Source organism: Balearica regulorum, chromosome 12, assembly GCF_011004875.1.
Source record: "Balearica regulorum gibbericeps isolate bBalReg1 chromosome 12, bBalReg1.pri, whole genome shotgun sequence".
NCBI lineage: Eukaryota > Metazoa > Chordata > Aves > Gruiformes > Gruidae > Balearica > Balearica regulorum.
In genome coordinates, this window is record NC_046195.1 from 15518570 (window position 1) to 15537101 (window position 18532).

The 18532-nt window shown below is 47.3% G+C and overlaps 1 protein-coding gene across 4 annotated transcripts in view; it reads left to right on the forward strand.

Annotated features, from left to right (window-relative positions):
* The window catches only part of NTRK3 (neurotrophic receptor tyrosine kinase 3), a 218397-nt gene that overhangs the window by 196262 nt on the left and 3603 nt on the right, over positions 1 to 18532 (forward strand). For all 4 annotated transcript variants that reach the window (XR_012837450.1, XM_075764640.1, XM_075764641.1 and 1 more), the window contains one exon: positions 16461 to 16619. Coding sequence is in view for 3 of the 4 variants with exons in the window: in XM_075764640.1 (XP_075620755.1) it covers positions 16461 to 16619 (159 nt within the window). In the remaining variant the exon portion in view is untranslated. The remainder of the gene's footprint in view (positions 1 to 16460; positions 16620 to 18532) is intronic.

Sequence of the window (18532 nt, forward strand, 5' to 3'; positions counted from 1 at the left end):
AGCCAGCTGAGGGCTGGTAGCACCTCTGGTCACCCTGCCCTCCCTCCCACAGAGGCCGTCATCCTGTTGTGCTCGCTGCATGCCGGAGCCTCTGTGTAGGGATGCTCAGCCCAGTGGGTCCCCAGCTGTCACAGCATCCCAGAAGCCACTGCCAGCAAGCTGCAAGGCTGCTGGAGGTGAGCTGCAGAAACCTGTGAGAGAGGCAAATGCTGAACTTGATTGTCCTGTGTGGTTTTGCTGCTGGCACACAAGGAAGTGCTCTGTTGATCCAGAAAGTTGGGGAGCCTTTGCTTGAGTCTGTTTTGGAAGTCGATCGAGCTAATCCACCCAAAGACACTGTCTATGCAGAGCAGTTATGACCCCTTGTACGTTAAGGCAGGAAAGTGACGTTTTTCACACCTTATTTCTCAACAGCTTCCCTGTGCCAGCAAGCCCAGAAAGACAGGCATAAATTTCTGCAAAGCAGCTGTGACTGGGACAAATTGCTGGGGTCCAATTAGCCAAGCCTCCCTGTGGCATTGCTAGGGGAGGTGTATGCTCCTGGCCAGGTGATGAAGGACTAGCTGTCCCACCACCCAGCCTCCTCCCAGCATCACCACCACTCCTCCTGCCCCAGCAGCGACGGGGATTAACCGAACGCCTACGCGGTGTTAAGCAGCTGAGTGGATCTCACAAAGCCCTCCTGGGAGCTGTGAAGGAGCAGGGCTCTGGCAGTTCCTGACTGTTGCCAGAATCACACGGGAGTGTGAGTTTAGGTATCGCTGATTTTACAGGGGATATGTCAGCAGATAAGAAGATGTGCCACCGAAAGGTGATTTTGTTACGTTTATGCCTTTCTGAGCCAAAATTGAATTGCAGGGTGTGGATGGGAATTTAGTTCTAAGCACTGATGTAATTTTGTATCCTCAGCCCTGAAGGCAGTTTTTAAAAAATTATTTTCCCCTGTGCCCTGACACTATTTTTTTGCCTTTCAATCATGTCCTTATGACAGAACAAATACTGGGGTTGACCTTTGCAATGTGACATAATAATATGTGACTTCTTTATAGCTCTTTTCATCCAAAATGCTTGGCACACTATGAATCTGATCCTGCAACCGCTTACCACTGGGCTTAACACTCACTGCTCCAAGCAATCCCTGGGGAAGCCAGAGGAGCACTCTCACACAGAAGTGCTATACCTGGTATTATTTGCAGGATCAGGCCCTGGAGAAATGTAGCACGTGCCTGTGAATAGCCACATTTTTGAAAGAAAAAGCCTTGACCTCTCATTTATGATTTTTATTTACTATCAGAGTGCCATGCCCAGAACTAACATGACAGCCTCCCCTTGGCCAAAATGTCATGGCAGGTAATGCTTGGGTCATATTTATAGCTATTGTCTACAACCCTGTTGCTTCTTTTTATTATTTTTTCCCCAGCCCTGAAAGCATGCTAATTAATAAACTCCCTTGGCTTATCCTGCACCATTTGATCCTGCAGAAATCACAGTATTTTATCTTATTAGCAAGTCGGAATTAAAGAATTAAAACTACTCAGGGGAAAAAAGGAACGTAACCACTTTCCCTGTGCATCCCTTCTGAAACAACCTTGCACTGTGCCCTCAGAAACCCCAAGCTCAGTCCCTTGGCTCGTCAGAGGACAGGAATCCCAGACCAGTGAATGCTTGGGCTGAAAAGTACTTTCTGCTTTGCTATTCCTGTTCTGAATGGCAGAGCCCAGTTAGGTGCATTGAGAAGAGTCCAACAGTGAGATCGCAGCCTTGAACTGGGCTGTAGTTCCCTTCCATGCTACTGATGTCCTCGGTCACCATAGGAAATTCAGTTAGTCCTTCTGTGCCTCAGTTTCCCATTGTGAAAAGGTGACCCCTACTCATCTTCATCGAGGAGGTGATTGACATGAAAAAAAGATTGCAAGGCACTCAGTGACTATGGTGTTGGGAGACAGGTAAGTACATTAGAAATATGTAGGGAACTGGTGAGCTGAGACTCTTGTGGTACTGGTTCAAGGACAGTGAATTTTGGAAGTCCTCAGTAGCTGGAAAATGCAAAGAGAGAAGCAGGTGGGATTCTTGCACCCACCTCTGCTTGGTATGTTCAGGATGGGCAGAACCAGGAGAACAACCTGCTTCAGCTTCTCAGCGATAGGAAGTGGTTGGGGATGGAGACCCGCTAGCCATCAGCAGATATCCACATGCTTCGCCGTTGTTGGCCATCAGTAGAGCATTGCATCTCCCCACCCTTAAAAAATAAATTCATTAGGAGTAGAGAGGGCTGGAAGGGATTCCCTGGATCATCAAATCCAATCCCCTGTTGCATCAATCACATCAGTTTTATCCTTTTCATAATCAAGCACCACTATTAAATGTGCTCCTAAGGGAAGACAGTCCCAGAATCTCATTGCTTTAACTCGTAGATGCTTCTAATTTCCAGTTCATGCTTAGTCATGGCCCGTTTGTTAAACAGCAAGTACCTGGCACAGAAGCAAGAAATTTAACACAGTTTTCTTAAAATAACCACCCAGAAATCCTATCCACAAAAAAAAAATGCTGAGGTTGCAAAAGGGAACGTGCAAGGTCAGGTAATGATAATGGGGAGGCCCAAGCTCACACTTGCCTCTGCCTTGTAGTACAGACTTTACATAATCACCTGCCGTTAATCTTGTATGATCCAGTTGAGGTACAAGGCAAAAGTACTCACAGAACAAAGGAACTTCTTTGCTATTCTGCTCCATAATATTCATTGTGTAACCCTCTGTCTCTTTTGCCAGGTATAACTAACCCTGAGCTAAACATTTGACTCTTTTCCCCTTTCTTGGCAGGCTTTTCCATGCCATTGATTGCTTTACTGTACAAGCCATTACCTGCCCAGCATCTGAGAAGTCAGTGAGTTGCATTGCCCCATTTCACAGGTTAGGAAATGAAGCATGGAGCTATCAGCTATATCAACCCATACAATCTTGTCCAGTTAGTTAATCAGAGTGCACAATGAATGGGCAGAGAAGTAGAAATAGGTCAGTATAGGCTGAGGTGCAAAAACTCTGTGTCACCCATTGCAGCACCCATTAGTTGTGGCCCAGCCCACAGATGGTGATGGCACACAGAATTGTTTGTGCACACTTCGATTGGGTCACAGCCACGCAGCAGAACCAGAGTGACTAAGAAGGAAAGCTCACTTGACAAAAACAGGTTTGCAACTAGGACACCAAAAATCTCATGTTTGCTTATTTAACTTGGCAGGTATTCAAGTGAAACAGGCACAGAGGGGAGGTATCAGAGCCGATCTCGGTACCAGCGTGTAGGGTTTTGACTTTCTATTTCAGTGCTCCTGTTTGGAAAAGAAATGCACTCAGAACCCCCCCTCCTTTTTTTTTTTTTTTTTTTTTTTTTTAAGCACTATTAAATGTCATAAGAATCGTACAGTGCCCATCTTAATGTTCCTAACAAATTAAAATATTTTATTAGTCTATAATCTGAAAATCATTACCGTGGTTACTATAAAAACCTGAAGCTCTCCAGAGGGAACAATGTCAACGTGTCTAAAATGTATGCAAATATATTTCATTGCCATAAAGGTACCAGGGGTCAGACAGACAGCCCCCAGCCCCGGGGCAACAGGCTGTTAGTGTGGGAGGGAATGAAGAAGAGGGAGAAAGCTGATCTCTCAGCTGGCTTTCCTGGAGTTTTGCAGGGTGGATGCCTGCGGCTGTGTCTGGCTGGTTTGGATGGTTTCAGAGGAAAGCGTTGGTGCCGTTCCCACGCACCTCCCTCGTGGTGAGGGTAAGGAAGCGCTCCAGACAGCTCACCCCCATCAGGGATGAGCCGCTCTGAACCTCTGGTCCCATCCTGCTAACTCAGACAGGGCAAGTGCCTGTTCCCCTCGGGCATCCACATGCCCCTGGTGCCCCCTTCCTCCTGCAGACGACTCCGGATGTGTCCCTCCGAATAAGCGATGCCTAACGCAAGGCAGGCAGGAGACAGCCGCATCCAGCTCTGGGAAAGCAGCCCATACCCGCTGCCCCAGGCCGCTGGCACCCGGAGAGGCTGGGTGACAGAGTGGCCTCTGCTTTGGCCAGGTGACACCAGACACTCCCAGAGCGGCGGCTCCTGAGCCGGTCCCTTGCCCCGCGCAGAGCCAGTGGGCTCCTGCTGGTGACTCCTCACCGGCTTGGGCAAGTGTCAAACGGTTCAAAGATTAATTACCGTTTAACCGGCTGTGCTTCCATCTCTGCAGAAGGCTGCAGTGGAAAAGACAGAAGTACTGGGATAATTTACCCTGGTATTACACAGCAGATTACCCTGTACTTAGAAGGTCGCCAGTTACCATGTAATTAGACCTCCAATGCAGAGAAGTCCGCAATAGGTTTCCAAACCACTCTTCTTCCCGGTGTCAGAGAAGCAGAGGGATGGCAGCAAAGTGCAGACCGAAACCTCATTAGGTGCATTTAAAGCTGTAAAATAGTTTAAAATTCAAGCTGGGGGAGGTGCAATGAGAGGGCAGCAAGGCCACCTGTACCTGTCAGTGAGAGGGCGAATAAAAAACCAGAGCAGTTTGTCTAGAAAATGTGCGAAAGCCAAAACACAAAGGAGGGCTTTGAGGGAGCTACGTGTGCCAGGCGGCTGGGGGCTGAACAGCAGCAATAGCTGCTGCTCTTCAAGGTTCATCAGGGAGAGCTTTGCCAGTGGTGGAGGACTCTGCTGAGCCACAGAGCTGCACAGCCGCAGGGTCCTGCCCCGTGGCACAGTGTCCATGGGGCCACGTGGGATGCCGCAGCGGGGATGCCCCATGGGTCAGGATGACAGGTGGGCAGCAGGACACCCTACCCGTGCCTGCTGCCTACCGGCCTCTTGCTCCAGATTGCTGTCCTCTGTTTTTCACACGCACCCAGATCAAACACCTACTCACGGAGCATTTCGAAGAATGACAAATGCCTTTGATTACCAAGCACAAATTCCAGTAGCAGCTCATTGCACGTCTCGGGTGGCTAATAAAGCACCGAGCTGGTTCTGATCAATATACAGCAAGTATCGCTGTAAAGTGAGATTGTGCCCGCCCCAGGCCACGTTGCATTTTGTCTTTATAAACCCTGTCCCCTTCGAACCAAGCACAGTCCCTTGTGGGGTGGCAGCTCCCCAGAAAGCTTATGGCTTTTCAGTGTGCCAGTGAAACAAATGCTCTTCTGAACCCATCCATGTAAAGAACCCAAGTCAAAGAGCAAAGTGTGTGCCTCTACAGCAATCATTATTTTAAATACTCTTTTATTACCCAGCCACATGTCCCTGACTCAGCTCCACAAAGAGTATCCATAAGGTCAACAGCTTCTGGAGAGGTGCAGTGGAAACAAAGACAGTGTGAAGCAATTGATTGCTGAGGATAGAAAGAGCTGTATGTAAATAGTTTGTCTAAAGAATGACCAGAGCGGGGAGATGTGCTACCTGATTGCAAATATTTACAAAGTTGTGAGCTTGAAGGTTAGAAAACATTGAGAGAGGTATATAGAAGTTAGCACAGGGATAACATGGTGAGGATGAGGCTGGGGAAAATCTGTGTGGCAAGCAGGAAATTTCCATCATGTAGGCAAGATGTGCTTGTGATTTCCTGGGGGAGGCTGTGGGTTGCCCACTGGGATATATGGATTGGCACCCATCAATACCTTAGCAAATCCTTTAGGGCCCTCTGTCTCAAAGGAAAGAGGGTAGAATGAAATTTAATAGGGGTTTTTTTCAGCTCTGCTCTTCGGGCTGTAAAGCTGTTTCATACGCAGGCACGCGTGTCATTGCCTGTGCATGCTGCGTACACATACCTAACGCTCTTGGACTAGAGTGGCTTATCCAGAGGCAGTGAAACCAGCCAAGGCTTTAAGCCCAGCATTTGTAGTCACGTTTCTCCTTGAAGTAAATGCTCCAACAATGACATAATTGAGGACTGTCCTGTCTGCTCAGCATATGTCTGCAGGGGTCATTCATCCTATCAGACATGGCAGAACATTAGCGGTTTCTTTAGACTCACTTTCTCCTTCCGTCCTTCCTCTTGTGGCTAACCCTAATGGAGAGCTGGTGTCTAGAGACTGCTCTAGGAAAACTCACCCAGTTTGGAGAGCTGACCATCTAGAAGCAGTCCTATATTACAGCAAAAACAGTCAGATGTGTCCTACCGGGTGCTGGGTTTGTGAAATGGTCCCAGCGGGGCTCACTGGGGCGGAGCATCTGGCTGGCTGCAGGAAGGGGAGCAGAAGGCAGCCAGTGTTATCTGCAATGGCCACTTAGTGCTCGAGGGCTCTAATGGCATCTGGGAACCAGGTTCCTGTGTTTGTGGGCTTGCTTATTTATTTACGCTCCTGGCTAAATAAAGTAGGGAGGAAGAATTTTAACACAGTGGTTAAAATGCATGGGACTCCAGCAACTCTGTCTACTCAAGGGCATGCGGAAAACTTGGTAAAGAATGGAGGAAACTTCAAGGCACAGAAAGTCTCAAGTGGAAAAATAGAGTAGAAGAGGATGCAATGCATGATTCCTTCAAATTTTCAAATTTAGCTTGTTTTCCAGCAGAATCCTGCAGCCCTAACCTTCTGTACATGCCACCATTTTGACTATTGCTGGTTTTAGTTCTGCCACTTCCCAGTGCTGCTGCTGCTCACCCATGGCAGCTGTGCTCAGATGGGTGCAGTCTCTCCCTTCTCCCGTGCCTGTCCCTCTCTGGCCGCTGTCACCATCTGCAGCCTCTCCTCTGCGTGCCACACCACCTTTTGACAGAGATGCTTCAGGCAGGCATGGGAAGGGCATGTCCAGGGCAACCTCCCCTGTTTTACATCTCAGGAAGTTTATCCATTAGCATCGTATATTCGGTCTGTCTCTACGGTGGCCTAACTCATGGAGGAGGTTGGGGTTTGCCTCTGCCATGAAATGCAGCTCTCCATTCAGCAGTGCCAGAGCTGGCACAACTTTCCCACCGGCACTGATGAGTTTAATCACATCATTAGTAGGTGTGACGCTGCAGCCTCCGATGATGAGCTCTTTATTTTAACACGGCTTGCAACGTGTTTGTCTGAGATGCCATCTGTGCCTGCACTGCCTTCATGAGGAGAGAAAGCATATGCATCTTCTGAAGTTGTTTTATATTTCTGTGATGTTTCTCTGCTGAGAATCCACTGTTCAACTACAGGATGAGAACTCTTACCTGAAGGAAAGCACCATCACCCCAAATGCTTAAACAGGCCAAATAAACCATTAGGAAGCACACCATTGGGAACCGTCCTCAATTGGCCTACAGGAAACTGGCTGGAAGGAATGATCCAGCTATTTCATTGCTGAAAGTTTTTCATCTTGGTAAAGCACTAAGGCCCCATCCTCTAATCTAAAGTACTGCCATCCTCTAATCTAAAGTACTGTAAGTTTTCAGGAAAGCAAGGAACAGATTTCAATTTTAAAAATGCTTTCAATTTTTGTACCTCCATACCATGATTGTGCATAAAAGCCTCTGGGTTGCCTGCCCGGTTTTTAGATACAAAAGATACTATTGGATTTGTGGGTGCAGATCTGAGCATTGAACCTTCCTCCTTAACAACTCCATGCTATATATTCCTATAGATGCCCCTTGATCAACCAACAGGGAGCATGCTCACAGTGTTTCACTGCTACTGAACAACGTTCACAAGTGACAGCCAGGCAGGAGCTGCCTGGTCATGGTCCAGCTGCATGTAAAGAAAGGGAGCACTTCTATAGGGAGTTCCCATACCCTGCGTCGTATTACATTTCTGTCTGTATGCTGCCAGGCCTATGCTCAGTGAATCTGACATTAACAAGAAATAGATTTCTAAACAATCTAGCCTAATGAATTTTGAATATTATTATGATTAATGCCAAGGCAGTTGAACTGATTATCCAGCATCCAGAAGTTAAGTAATGGAGCCTTATCTAAATCAGGTATAGTCCTTGGTCAGGAATGGCTCTGGCCACAGACAAAGACAGAGCGTTACTGGTTACCCAGAGGGGAGTCACTATCAGGACAGGGAGAGAGGGACGTGGAAGGGGAGATTATAAGAACCAATCTGGAAGCATTTTAGCATAGAGTGATCGCACATGCAAGTGCTTTATTGGTCCTATTTCCTAAGCTGCATTTCTCAGGCCATTTTGAGACTTTGCCTTTATATTGCCAGGTTAAGATCTATTGGGCAAATTTCTTCCTGCTTTCCAAAGCCAGAAACTGAGCTGATTTTCATTCTCTGCATCTCCAAGAGAGCAGAATCCTGATGGACGCGTTTCTTGCATCATGATGGTTTAAGTCAGCCTCTATCTGATTAGCTTTTGAGCTATTAAACACTTCTTGTAGTATTACCAGCTCACTGCAAAATGATAACACAGATCCTTCATGGACAATTTCTGTTGGCACATGCAGTCTTTGCAAAGTACAGATCCCCTTTGAAGCTGGAACCAGCCGACAGCTGTGCTGTTTCATGGGTGTTGCATGTCTCTGAGCAGGACTGTCTTAAAAAAGCGTGGTGTAGTGCCAGGGTCTGCAGCCTGGTGGAGACAAATTGGTATATCCATACGGGGCCTGACAAACTGTCTGATGGCTGTAGTTTGGATAGGTTTAGTGACCTCCCAGGCTCTGCTGTTATCTGGGCAGTGACCAGGAGAAAGGTGGCTTAGTTGGTAGCTTTCGAACAGCCCAGATGTGGTGCCCATGTCGTGGCTGCGGTGCAGAAGACCTCAGGGGCCACAGTCTGCATGCACCCCTCTGCACAGCTGCCCAGTGCCAACCCACAGCCAAGCGGTGGGACTCGTGGGAAACCACTGGGTCTCCCACCAGTGAATCCTTCCCCAGTACCACCACTTTCCTCCTCTGTCTGAGATCCTAGTGTGGGGTCTTGTCGTTCTGGGCCACAAGAAACTTTCAGTAGGTGGCCCAGGGGATCAGGAGGCTGGTCACCTCTCCTTCACCTGGGAGGGCTCTAGCAGCAACTGTTAGGACAGGGGTTTAGGACCTGGTGGTGGCCTCTGTGACCTCTTTACTAGGTGCTTTGCAAACTACAGCTGCTCTGCTCCCACTTCTCCCCAGCTGAATGAGGCATTGCAGGGGCTTCTCACAGTTTGTGTCCCAGTGTTGGAGATCATGGCTTTTGGAGCATTTACTTATATGCAAATGAGAAACTGGCCTTTGTTCCTCTTCAAGCTGGTTGTGCAGCCCTTTCCTAGCAGTGGGTACTGCTGCTTTAAGTTCTGGGAAGAAAAGGGGAGGGGTGAACTGTGGTAAGGAGCATACCAAATAGATTATTGGCAAACATAATTAAAAATATATGTGCGATTACTCCTCTGTTTCCCTTTTCTTAACCATCCTCTGCATTACCTCTGGCATTTTTAGATGGCAGATAATATAACTGAGAGGACTCCTGGGTACAGGCAGCTCTTAGAGCAGCAGTGATTTATCTCAGGCCGTTTTGAGGTAGCAGAATTTACCTCTAGCTACAGCCACCCCTCCATGTCTGCCCCCCTCCATTTGCATAAGTAATTGGCAGCTTGTTAATGGCTCATTAGGAATGCTGAAAACCGTGGGATTAAAACACACTCAGTGGAGCAGAGATGAGGGGAAGGGGGAGAAAGGCCGCTGTCCCTGCTTGCAAATTACATGGCTTGATTCAACGTGATTCAGAATTACAGGTCATAAAGCAACTAGATTGTTAAATGAAGTAAGGAAAAACAATGTCAATGGCAGGCTTTATTTTTAGACTCATGTTTAAACACAGTATGTGCATCTGGGGGGAACAAACAGTCCCTTGCCAAACAGTCCTACTGACAGCAGGAAGGTCTCACCCCCTTCTCAGTTTTGCATTAACCCTGCCTGGTCAGTCTTTCCTGCTCTTGAGCAAGGCCATCTGGCTCCTTACATCACCTCACAACAGGGACATTTGGTTCCTTTCCCCATGCTCTCTCTGGGTAAGTCCAACCCTCTCCCCTCTGGCAGCAGGCGACCTGCATCTCCTCTGCTTTGGGCAAGGCTGGGACACCCAGCACAGCCGCATGCAAGTGGAAGAAACAGCTACAGGTTGCTTTGTGCGTTCTGTAAATCTCCAAAAACTCTCTGTGATCTCTTGTAAATTGCTGTGTCTTCAGTCAGTGGCGTGCAGGGGAGCAGCAAGCCCCATGCTGCGGCACTGCCAGACCCTGCAACGGAGGAGACGGTTTGTTGTAGAGAGTGAGGATTAGGAGAGGATCAGATCTGCCATTCCCAGAAAGTGGAGTAGACACATGCGGAGTGCTGCGTGTTGAGGACACAACAAGTCAAAAGTGAGTCAAAATGTTTGGTGGAAGCTTTTTTTGTTTTGTTGACTGGTTTTAAGCTCACGTTCAGCACTGGCTATGACAGCAGGGACAGCAAAGGCACAAGACCTGAAGGCAAGGACAGGGCTACGCTGAGAGTTTGCAGGGACGGCTTTTGAATCACTTAGAAGAGTCTCAGCCTGGGGGTGGTACGGCCATAATGCATGATGCCTTTCACTCAGAACACCTTGGGGATTTTTTGAGGCCAGAGTAATTCTGGTAATGTTGCAGTCTCAGATGTAGCTAACACCTTTCTTTCTGGATAAGCTGAAAGGAAATTACAGATAAAGTACTAGGGAATCGCGTCCAGTCGCAACTTGCCCTTAAATTCAGTTACCTCTGATGTAAACTGCTTGGGTACTTGAGAGTCTAGCAAGGTGACAGTTAAAACTATGAAGTGCAGGACAGCTAATGTTCAGCCAAGCTCAGCTCTGTCTGGCATGTCAGAGTTAATCCCTCTTTGCAATCCCTTTTGCAAAAGGTGCCCAGGAATCTGTCAGGGCTCACACAGGCAAAACACTGGCACATCTGATGATAGAGAAATGTCTCTCAGTGCTGCTGGATCCAGCACTGAAGGCAGGGAAGGAGTGTCTCCTCCTGGAGACCCAGCCACAAGCATGTACTGCGCTCTGCCTCACCCCTGAGAAGCCACCTTCGCATGTCCCAACCTGAGCTGACAACCTGAGCTGACAAACTTCGACTCACAAAGGTGCGCTCTACAGCAGTTTTGTTTGTTTTTCTCCAAGAGCTCAACTTAGCCAAACAGAGAAGCTTTTCCTGCTTCTTGCTTGCATCGCTTTTTTTTTTTGTCCTGGCGTCCTCTCCAGTGACCCAACCACCTGTGGCTTTTATTCATACAAGGCTGTCCAGAACTGCTGAATATCACATCCTGCCCACAGCAGGAATTAATGCGTCCTGATGGGGACATACATCTGGCTGCTGGGGGAGGGTTCAGAGCTAAGTATCTTCCAGGGATCACCCAGCTCCTAGAGCTGAGGTCTAAAGGACATATGTTCTGGTGCAGCCCAGCCTGGGATGACAGCCAGGTCTGCAATTAAAGAAGATCCCAGGTCATTCCTACCTACAGCAGCAGGAACGGAGACAGCAATCAGAGACTGTGTGTCGGAGACAGCGATCAGAGAATGTGTGTCTTATCACTAGGTCGTGTGGATTGAGTGTTGAGTGGCTTTTCCTGGAGAGGAACCATGCCAAGGTCTCCACTACTGGTACGTGATTCTGTACAAACTCAAATGTCTCAGCTTCCTGCACATAAAAGGGTATTCAAATAATGCTGCACCACATGAAGACATCTACAGTGGTTCTTCTGACTTTCCCAAGGCAGGAGCAGGAGCAGAGCCTCCCTGAAGTATGCCAGGAACAGGAAGAAAGCTGTCAAATGACCTTCGAAAGCAAATGTCAAATGACCAAGGAAAACAAAAGCACTGATTTATTTTTTATTTTATTTCAAATTTGGGAAGGAAACTGCACAAAAAGGAGAATAAAACACAGCCTTACAGTATGCCAAAGACCAAATTCCGTTCTTAGCTGAGATCTGTGAAGTAACAACCTTCAGCTGTGAGCACGGAGGGGATAGCTCAGTAGCTCCGCTCTGAATGCTACTTTGGGCTATAACCCTGGAGGCAGGAGGAGGAAAACAGGGCTGCGCTCCAAGAGCTGCCTTTAACGTGTTAGTATCTGGATTCCCACCAGTCCAACGTTCTCATGAGGGTTTTTCAGCCCTACTCTGGTTTTGATTTCCATGGTATCTCTGTTAGTGGCCCGAACTGTGGATATATTGCACAGTCTTCGCTGAACACTGCTGCTCCACTACCTACAGCTGTCAAACTGTTGAACTCGTTGGGGATAACATGTCATCTTTTCCCTTCCTAATCAGCTGGATGTCATTCAGAAAGCTGGGACAAGGAGAAATTTTTCCCCAGACACCAGCTTTCCTTGGTAGCAGACAAACCTCAAGCCTTATAATACTACTTGTACATAGCACTTATATAGCTTTACATCGTCAAAGTGCTGTACTAGCATTAAGTAATTATCTTTCTCCCTAATGGCCATTAACACTGGCCTTTCATGAACCTCCCCCAGCTCCCTGAGGTTCATATCTAATACAGCAATAAGCTGCTCAAAGGGAGTGGCTTGTTATCTTGCAAGTCTACAGGCTTGGATGTATAATGGGGCTTCAGAGCAGAGGCCAGGTGCCCTGGAGTATCAGAAACATGTGGCTGTGGACCAGGTCATGCACTTGGGAGTATCCATTAGAAAGGGATGGAAACGAGTAGGTGATACTGTGATTTTGAAATGGAGACAGAAGAAGGAAACTTTGGCCGCTGCAAGGATATGCACTGATTGCTCTATTTATTACCAGGATAGTACTGCAAACTGAAAGAGCAAAGCTATGGGAATAACATGTCAATGTGGGCACGGGGAGTTGATCCAGGGAGAGAAAGTTAGAGAGCTAAAAATGCCAAGCAAAGCTAGACAGCCATGGCAATGGGATAAAGAGGCCAGTCTGCAGGTCTTTGAAGCATTAAAATAACAAGGAGAAAGGGTGAGCTTGGCAGCATCGTAGGATTTAAAGAGAGGAACAGAAGAGGATTTACTTGCCTTATTTGCTTGAAAGCAAATCCCTCTTCCAGGTTGTGTCTCCAGCGGAGATGTTGCAATGCCACTGTTCGAGGACATTTCACCCTTAGCGGCCTTCAGAGGGTGAACCTGCATGATGGCTGGGTTCTCCCATCCCTGGCTCCCAAGGGAAATGGAGGACGATGGGGTGGAAAGATGACATGACTGGTTTAGAAAAGACTCAGAAGTCGCATGCTCCTGACAAGCATCAGTCCTGCATGATCACTTATTTCTGAAACCTGCCAGGCCCAGCTCTGAGCAAACAGAGGCTTGACTGAAAAAAACTTTCAGCTTCTCTCTAAAGACACAATAATGATTCCTTCCAAAGCCAAGAAGGTGCCATGTAAACTGGCTTTGCAAAAGAAAAAAAAAAAAAAAAAAAGCATCATTTTTTTTTTAGCCTGATTTAATAGCATCATTTTGCTTTTATGCTTCTGGCAATGGCTGGTCCTGTAAAAGAAGAATGTAGCCATGGGAATAATGTGCGAGTCTACAGTGGCATAACACAGATCACAGCCACTACATGTTATGCAAAGTATTTCTGTCACCCTGGACATACTCTGCTTCCTATGGCATCAGTAGCACAATCCCTCTGTGCTCAGCTCTAAATCATTTTGCTACATCAGCAAATAACAGGGCACGGCTGACTGCAGACCAGGAAGACCAGACTTAGTGTTCACTTACCATACAGCTTCAGAGCAGGGCCTTTCCCTGCCTTCCTGCATCTGTTTTCTCATCTGTGAAATGGGAATTTTAATCCTAATCAGTTTGCGAGGGAAGCAGTAAGGGATAGTCAAAGGCAATGCTTTAAAATGTAATAGTCAGCCTTATGTGCTAGGCTAGACATTGGAGTGGTTTTATGGTACAGTTTAATTGATGCCTGTTCTGCTTACAGCTATCTAGTAATGCTTAACATTCAAAAATGTGGCACCCTGTTTGACATGCAAAGAATACCTTCTTATCTATGAGCATAGCATATTTGGGGATCCAAACACTTCTGGGCATTGCTTGGGGTTTTTTTCCCCCCAGATTAATTTGATTGTTAATTATAACTGGATTAATTTTTAGTAAAAGATATGTTTCTCATGACATACAGGGCTGGGAGAAATGCTTTGGCAGTCCCTGGTCTCCACCATATGAGCTAAGCCAAGACTGTGTCGTCACATCCTTGGGACAACCATTGACTATGTATGTCACTTTACTGGCAGTTCATCACCAGGATATGTCTAGAGGAGACCAAAGACCTCGACTATATTTTAGCTTATTAGAACTGAGATGAGACTAGTGGCTTCTCTGCTCTGCTCTCAGGGCCAGATCCTCAAGGGGTGTAAATTGGGGCCCTCCCATTCAAGCAATACTGCTGTAATACTGTTTGTGTAAGCTGAGGACCTGGTTCATAGATTCTGAACTGCTGTAGGACCTGTTCAAAAGGGAGTTAACTGAGCTCAATACATTGTACTGCCTGTAATCTCAAATGATCCTGCAAGATTCAGGATATTGCAGATGTAGAGAGCTTTGCAATAAGTAATCATTTTGAGATTGCTGGAAAACTGAAGAGTTAGTGCTACTTAAAGGAGGATAAAATAAGCATTAGCACAAAACAGTTTTTGCAACAATCAAGTTTGATGTATGTTCTGTTCCGTTGATAACATTTCCTCAGAGCCCTTCACAAGAAGGGAAAGCAACTTCTAAATGCGGGGAATGCAGGAAAGAGCTAAAATTGCAGCCGCGGTTTCAAAGGAACAAACAAAGAAAAGCATACTTCCATTTCCATTACGGGAGAATATTCTTGGGAGTTCAGAGCAGCAAGCCGTGAACGCGCCAGCCAAGCCATCTCTAAACAGGAGGTGTAGGGCTGCAATGAGCTTTTTATCTTTGTGCATCAGTTCTGAGCACCTCTGCACTTAGGAAAGAAAGATGTTCCTGAGACTTGCAAAACTCCTTCTCTTTTTTTGAGGTAGGGTCTGTTTCAGAGTTAGAAAAAGCGCTAGTCTGCAGACCTCCGGGTACAACGTTGCAAGCCCAAATCCAAATTCTGTCAAACCCCAGAGAAGTCTGACTCGCACCCTCCGTGCAGAAAGCCTGCTAAGCATCATATGCATTTCACACCCTATTCCAACACACCTCCCCAGCACTATCTCTATTGCTTCCAAGCACTGCAGTGTGTCTCTGTACTGACCCTTCCCCACACTAGTTCTGCTGTAATCAGGCAAAGAAACCTGTGGCAGCTTGGGAAAACTGGCAGCTCAGAGGAGAGCTTTTGCTTGTACAAGAAACGTTTTCATCCAAGCAAGCACAACAATCTCATTATTTTGAATAGCCACACATATGCTGGAAACCTAGATACCAGATACCTTCTACCCTGATCCTTCATAGGACCAGAGAGATTTCTGCCTGTTTGATTCAGTTGCAGTGCTACAGAGTTATTAGCACTTGCTTTTTGGTGTCCATAATGAGACAAGCAGTCTTCTAAGCAGCACCACAAAAGTGCTCTTTCTCATCACCGCTAAAACCTCGGACACTTTACCCTGAGCAGAAACAAGTGCTGGAGACTTGCAGCCATACTGCTTCCAGCATCGGCTGGTCTTACCAATTAGCTATTTCCCCACAGATGGTGCTTCTTATGTAGAAGGACAGAACAGAGAAAAACTTGTCCTGCTCAGACACACTTGCTTAGAAATCTCTAGGGAATCTGGAAGTAAATCCATCTGCTTTCAAACTGTTTGCATGTATCCTGCAAACCTGCTGGATTCATGTGACCTAGAGAAGGGTAGACCCTGACCGAGACAGTGCCTTTCCCTGGCTTGGCATATGCCAATGGGACTTTCCCCATGGGCTCTTCCATTTCCAAACTCTCCAAAGGGGCTGGCTTTCCTGCCTCCATTAAATGCTGGGGATATTCCTGCCTGTAAGAGCCTGTTCTTTACAGATCGCCTTTTTGCAGTGCGGTCCTGCAGTCATTTACATATTCAAAGCACTCTTTGAAAAGGCCTGTAGCACAGTTTTATGAGCACAAAATCTTTCATGCAATTAGGTGATGTGCAGATGCCTGTGCATGGCTTTTAGAAAACCTTACTGATGAGGGACAAACCTCACGCTGTATTTCTGGTGGGTGCCTCAGAGCACCGAGGCCCTGCAAAACTCAGCGCAATACTCTGCTGAACACTGTTTCTTGCCTTGCCTCCTGGTTCTTGCCTTGCCTCCAACTGTAGGGTTGGAGTATGCACTTGGCATTTTGTCATTTGATTTCTTTACAAGCCCATTTTTGGGAGGATAGGACATCATTTATCTTGATACATTTCACTCCCTATCCATCATGTTAACCAGGTGGGATTGGTGGGAAAGCCCATGGGCGGTCAGGGAGACAGTAGCCAGCCCAGCTTTTTTGAACAGCTCCTTGTTGATGTTGCTTACAGGGAGGTCCTGAGTTTGCCCACATCACATCAGGGCTGACCCCTTCCTCAGAGCTCTCATCACTCAGATGTCTTTGTGCCTTTGCCCTCACCCAGGTTGGAGGACACACCATGCTGCCTATCCGCTGGATGCCTCCAGAGAGCATCATGTACAGGAAATTCACAACAGAGAGTGACGTCTGGAGCTTCGGAGTGATCCTCTGGGAGATCTTCACGTATGGGAAGCAGCCCTGGTTTCAGCTCTCAAACACAGAGGTACAACAGTGCTGAGACACCTCAGCTGGGAACTGTACTTTTTACCATCTCTCCTTTCCAGATTGCTTGCAAAGTGGTTCGTACGTAGATGGTTCCCCTCCTCAGCACTCCCATGGCTTCGGCGTGGGAGAAGTATCATTATCTCTGTTTAAGAGCTGGGGAAACTGAGGCATGCAGGAATCAAAGGGCTCTGCCAAAGCCATGTACTAGTCATCCTCAGTATCTCCCTTCTAAGTTCCTGAGATACCTCCATCACAGCCACACCTGATAAACTCTCGGTGTTTGTCAGAACTGGGGATACCCAAATTACTGCTGAGATCTGAGTTATTGTCATGCCCTGAATTTCCTCTGCTCTCTTTCTCCTTTATAGCTGAGGCTCTTGCCATGGTCTCCAGTTTATGAGAAAGTGTTTGAAGTCTGTTATATAGCATGTGGCACATTTCTGTGGGGCTTTTTGCCATAGGGATATCTATTATATGGTTTGCCCCAGTTCACTGAGGGTGGAACCCAAGGAGCTGGTTTGTCCTTTTCATTTCTTTGCATAGCAAAAGTTGCAGCCCATCAGTATAGGGCTACACTGTAAAAATGTAGAGGGAAGGCTGGCTGGGATTAGCAGAGTGTCAGAGCTGAGGTTTGAGGCACATCAGCAGAAATGCATTGGAAGATTTTTGCTCAGAATAGCAGGGGGTATTATAGAAGAGGAACAAGATGCATTGACATAGCAGTGTGTGGGAACCTTGCACATTTTTATCCTACTGTGTATCTAATGGATTTCAGAAATTTCACCTTTTGTAATGAGAAATGTGCATTTTCTGCTTTCTGGATACAGATCCCTTAATTAAGTGAGTTGCAGAGACGGCAAATCCAAGGTGTTGCTTTACAGCTCTAATACTTGCCCATTCGTGTGCTCAATGGGGCCTGACTGTATATCCCAAAGTAGCACACGCAAACATTTTAGAGACACAAACAATGGAATCGACAGCGACAGAAGTTATTTGTCACGCTATTTAATGAGCTGCTCTTGCATTTCCCTGGGAGGGTAAATACAAATACACACAAATGAGCACGTGTAGCTTGTACATGGGTGATAGGCACGCTGGAATATGACAGCTCGGCTGCCCCTGTGCTTTCTGCCTCAGTTTCTCTTGCAGGGCAGTAGGACTGAGAATAGTCACCTCTAACCTTGAGGGAGGATGGCTGGCTAAAGTCTGCACAGATACAGCTGTATTGGCTTTTTTACCATCCATGGAAAACTCTTATCTTTTCCTTTCGTATTGCTGTATCCACTTCTTTCTGAGAGCTGAAGACTTCCACCCCAGACCAGACTATCCTGGTGGGAGGGAGCCACATCACCTCTCAGCTGGCTCATTTTTTTCACAATTTGTGCAGAGGTGGGTAGAACCTGAGTGGTTGCAGAGGACTGACACCTCCACCAGCTCCTGGATGGTGAGGAGTCAGAGCAAGCCTCAGCGGCAGCCTGGCCGCAGCTGCAGAGCCCTGTGGAGGGGCAGGTTAAATGAGTCTGTGCCAGGCTCCAGGCTGCCAGGACCGGACTGTGAGCAAGCACCAGGCTGGCCGAGTGTTGCCGTTGTAGGGTGCGGGCATTTAGCAAGGCTGGGATGCTCGCTCCCTCCTGTGACATCCGCATGGCGTCATACCCCCAAAGCATTTTTAGCAGGTTTGTTCAAGGCTGGAAGAGACTTTGCCTGAGCAGAGGGATTAGGCAGGGCATCACCTCATCTGAAAACCTCAGCCAGTCCATTAACTTCTGTCTATGCCCTTCCTTTGTCCTGCAAAGAAAGGGCCCAACACAGGGCTCCTGTGCATGTCCAGGATGTCCTGTCAGAAACCATAACTCACCTCCTCCCACAGGTCACCGTTGCCAGCAGCTTTATGGCGGTGCAGGCTTCTCT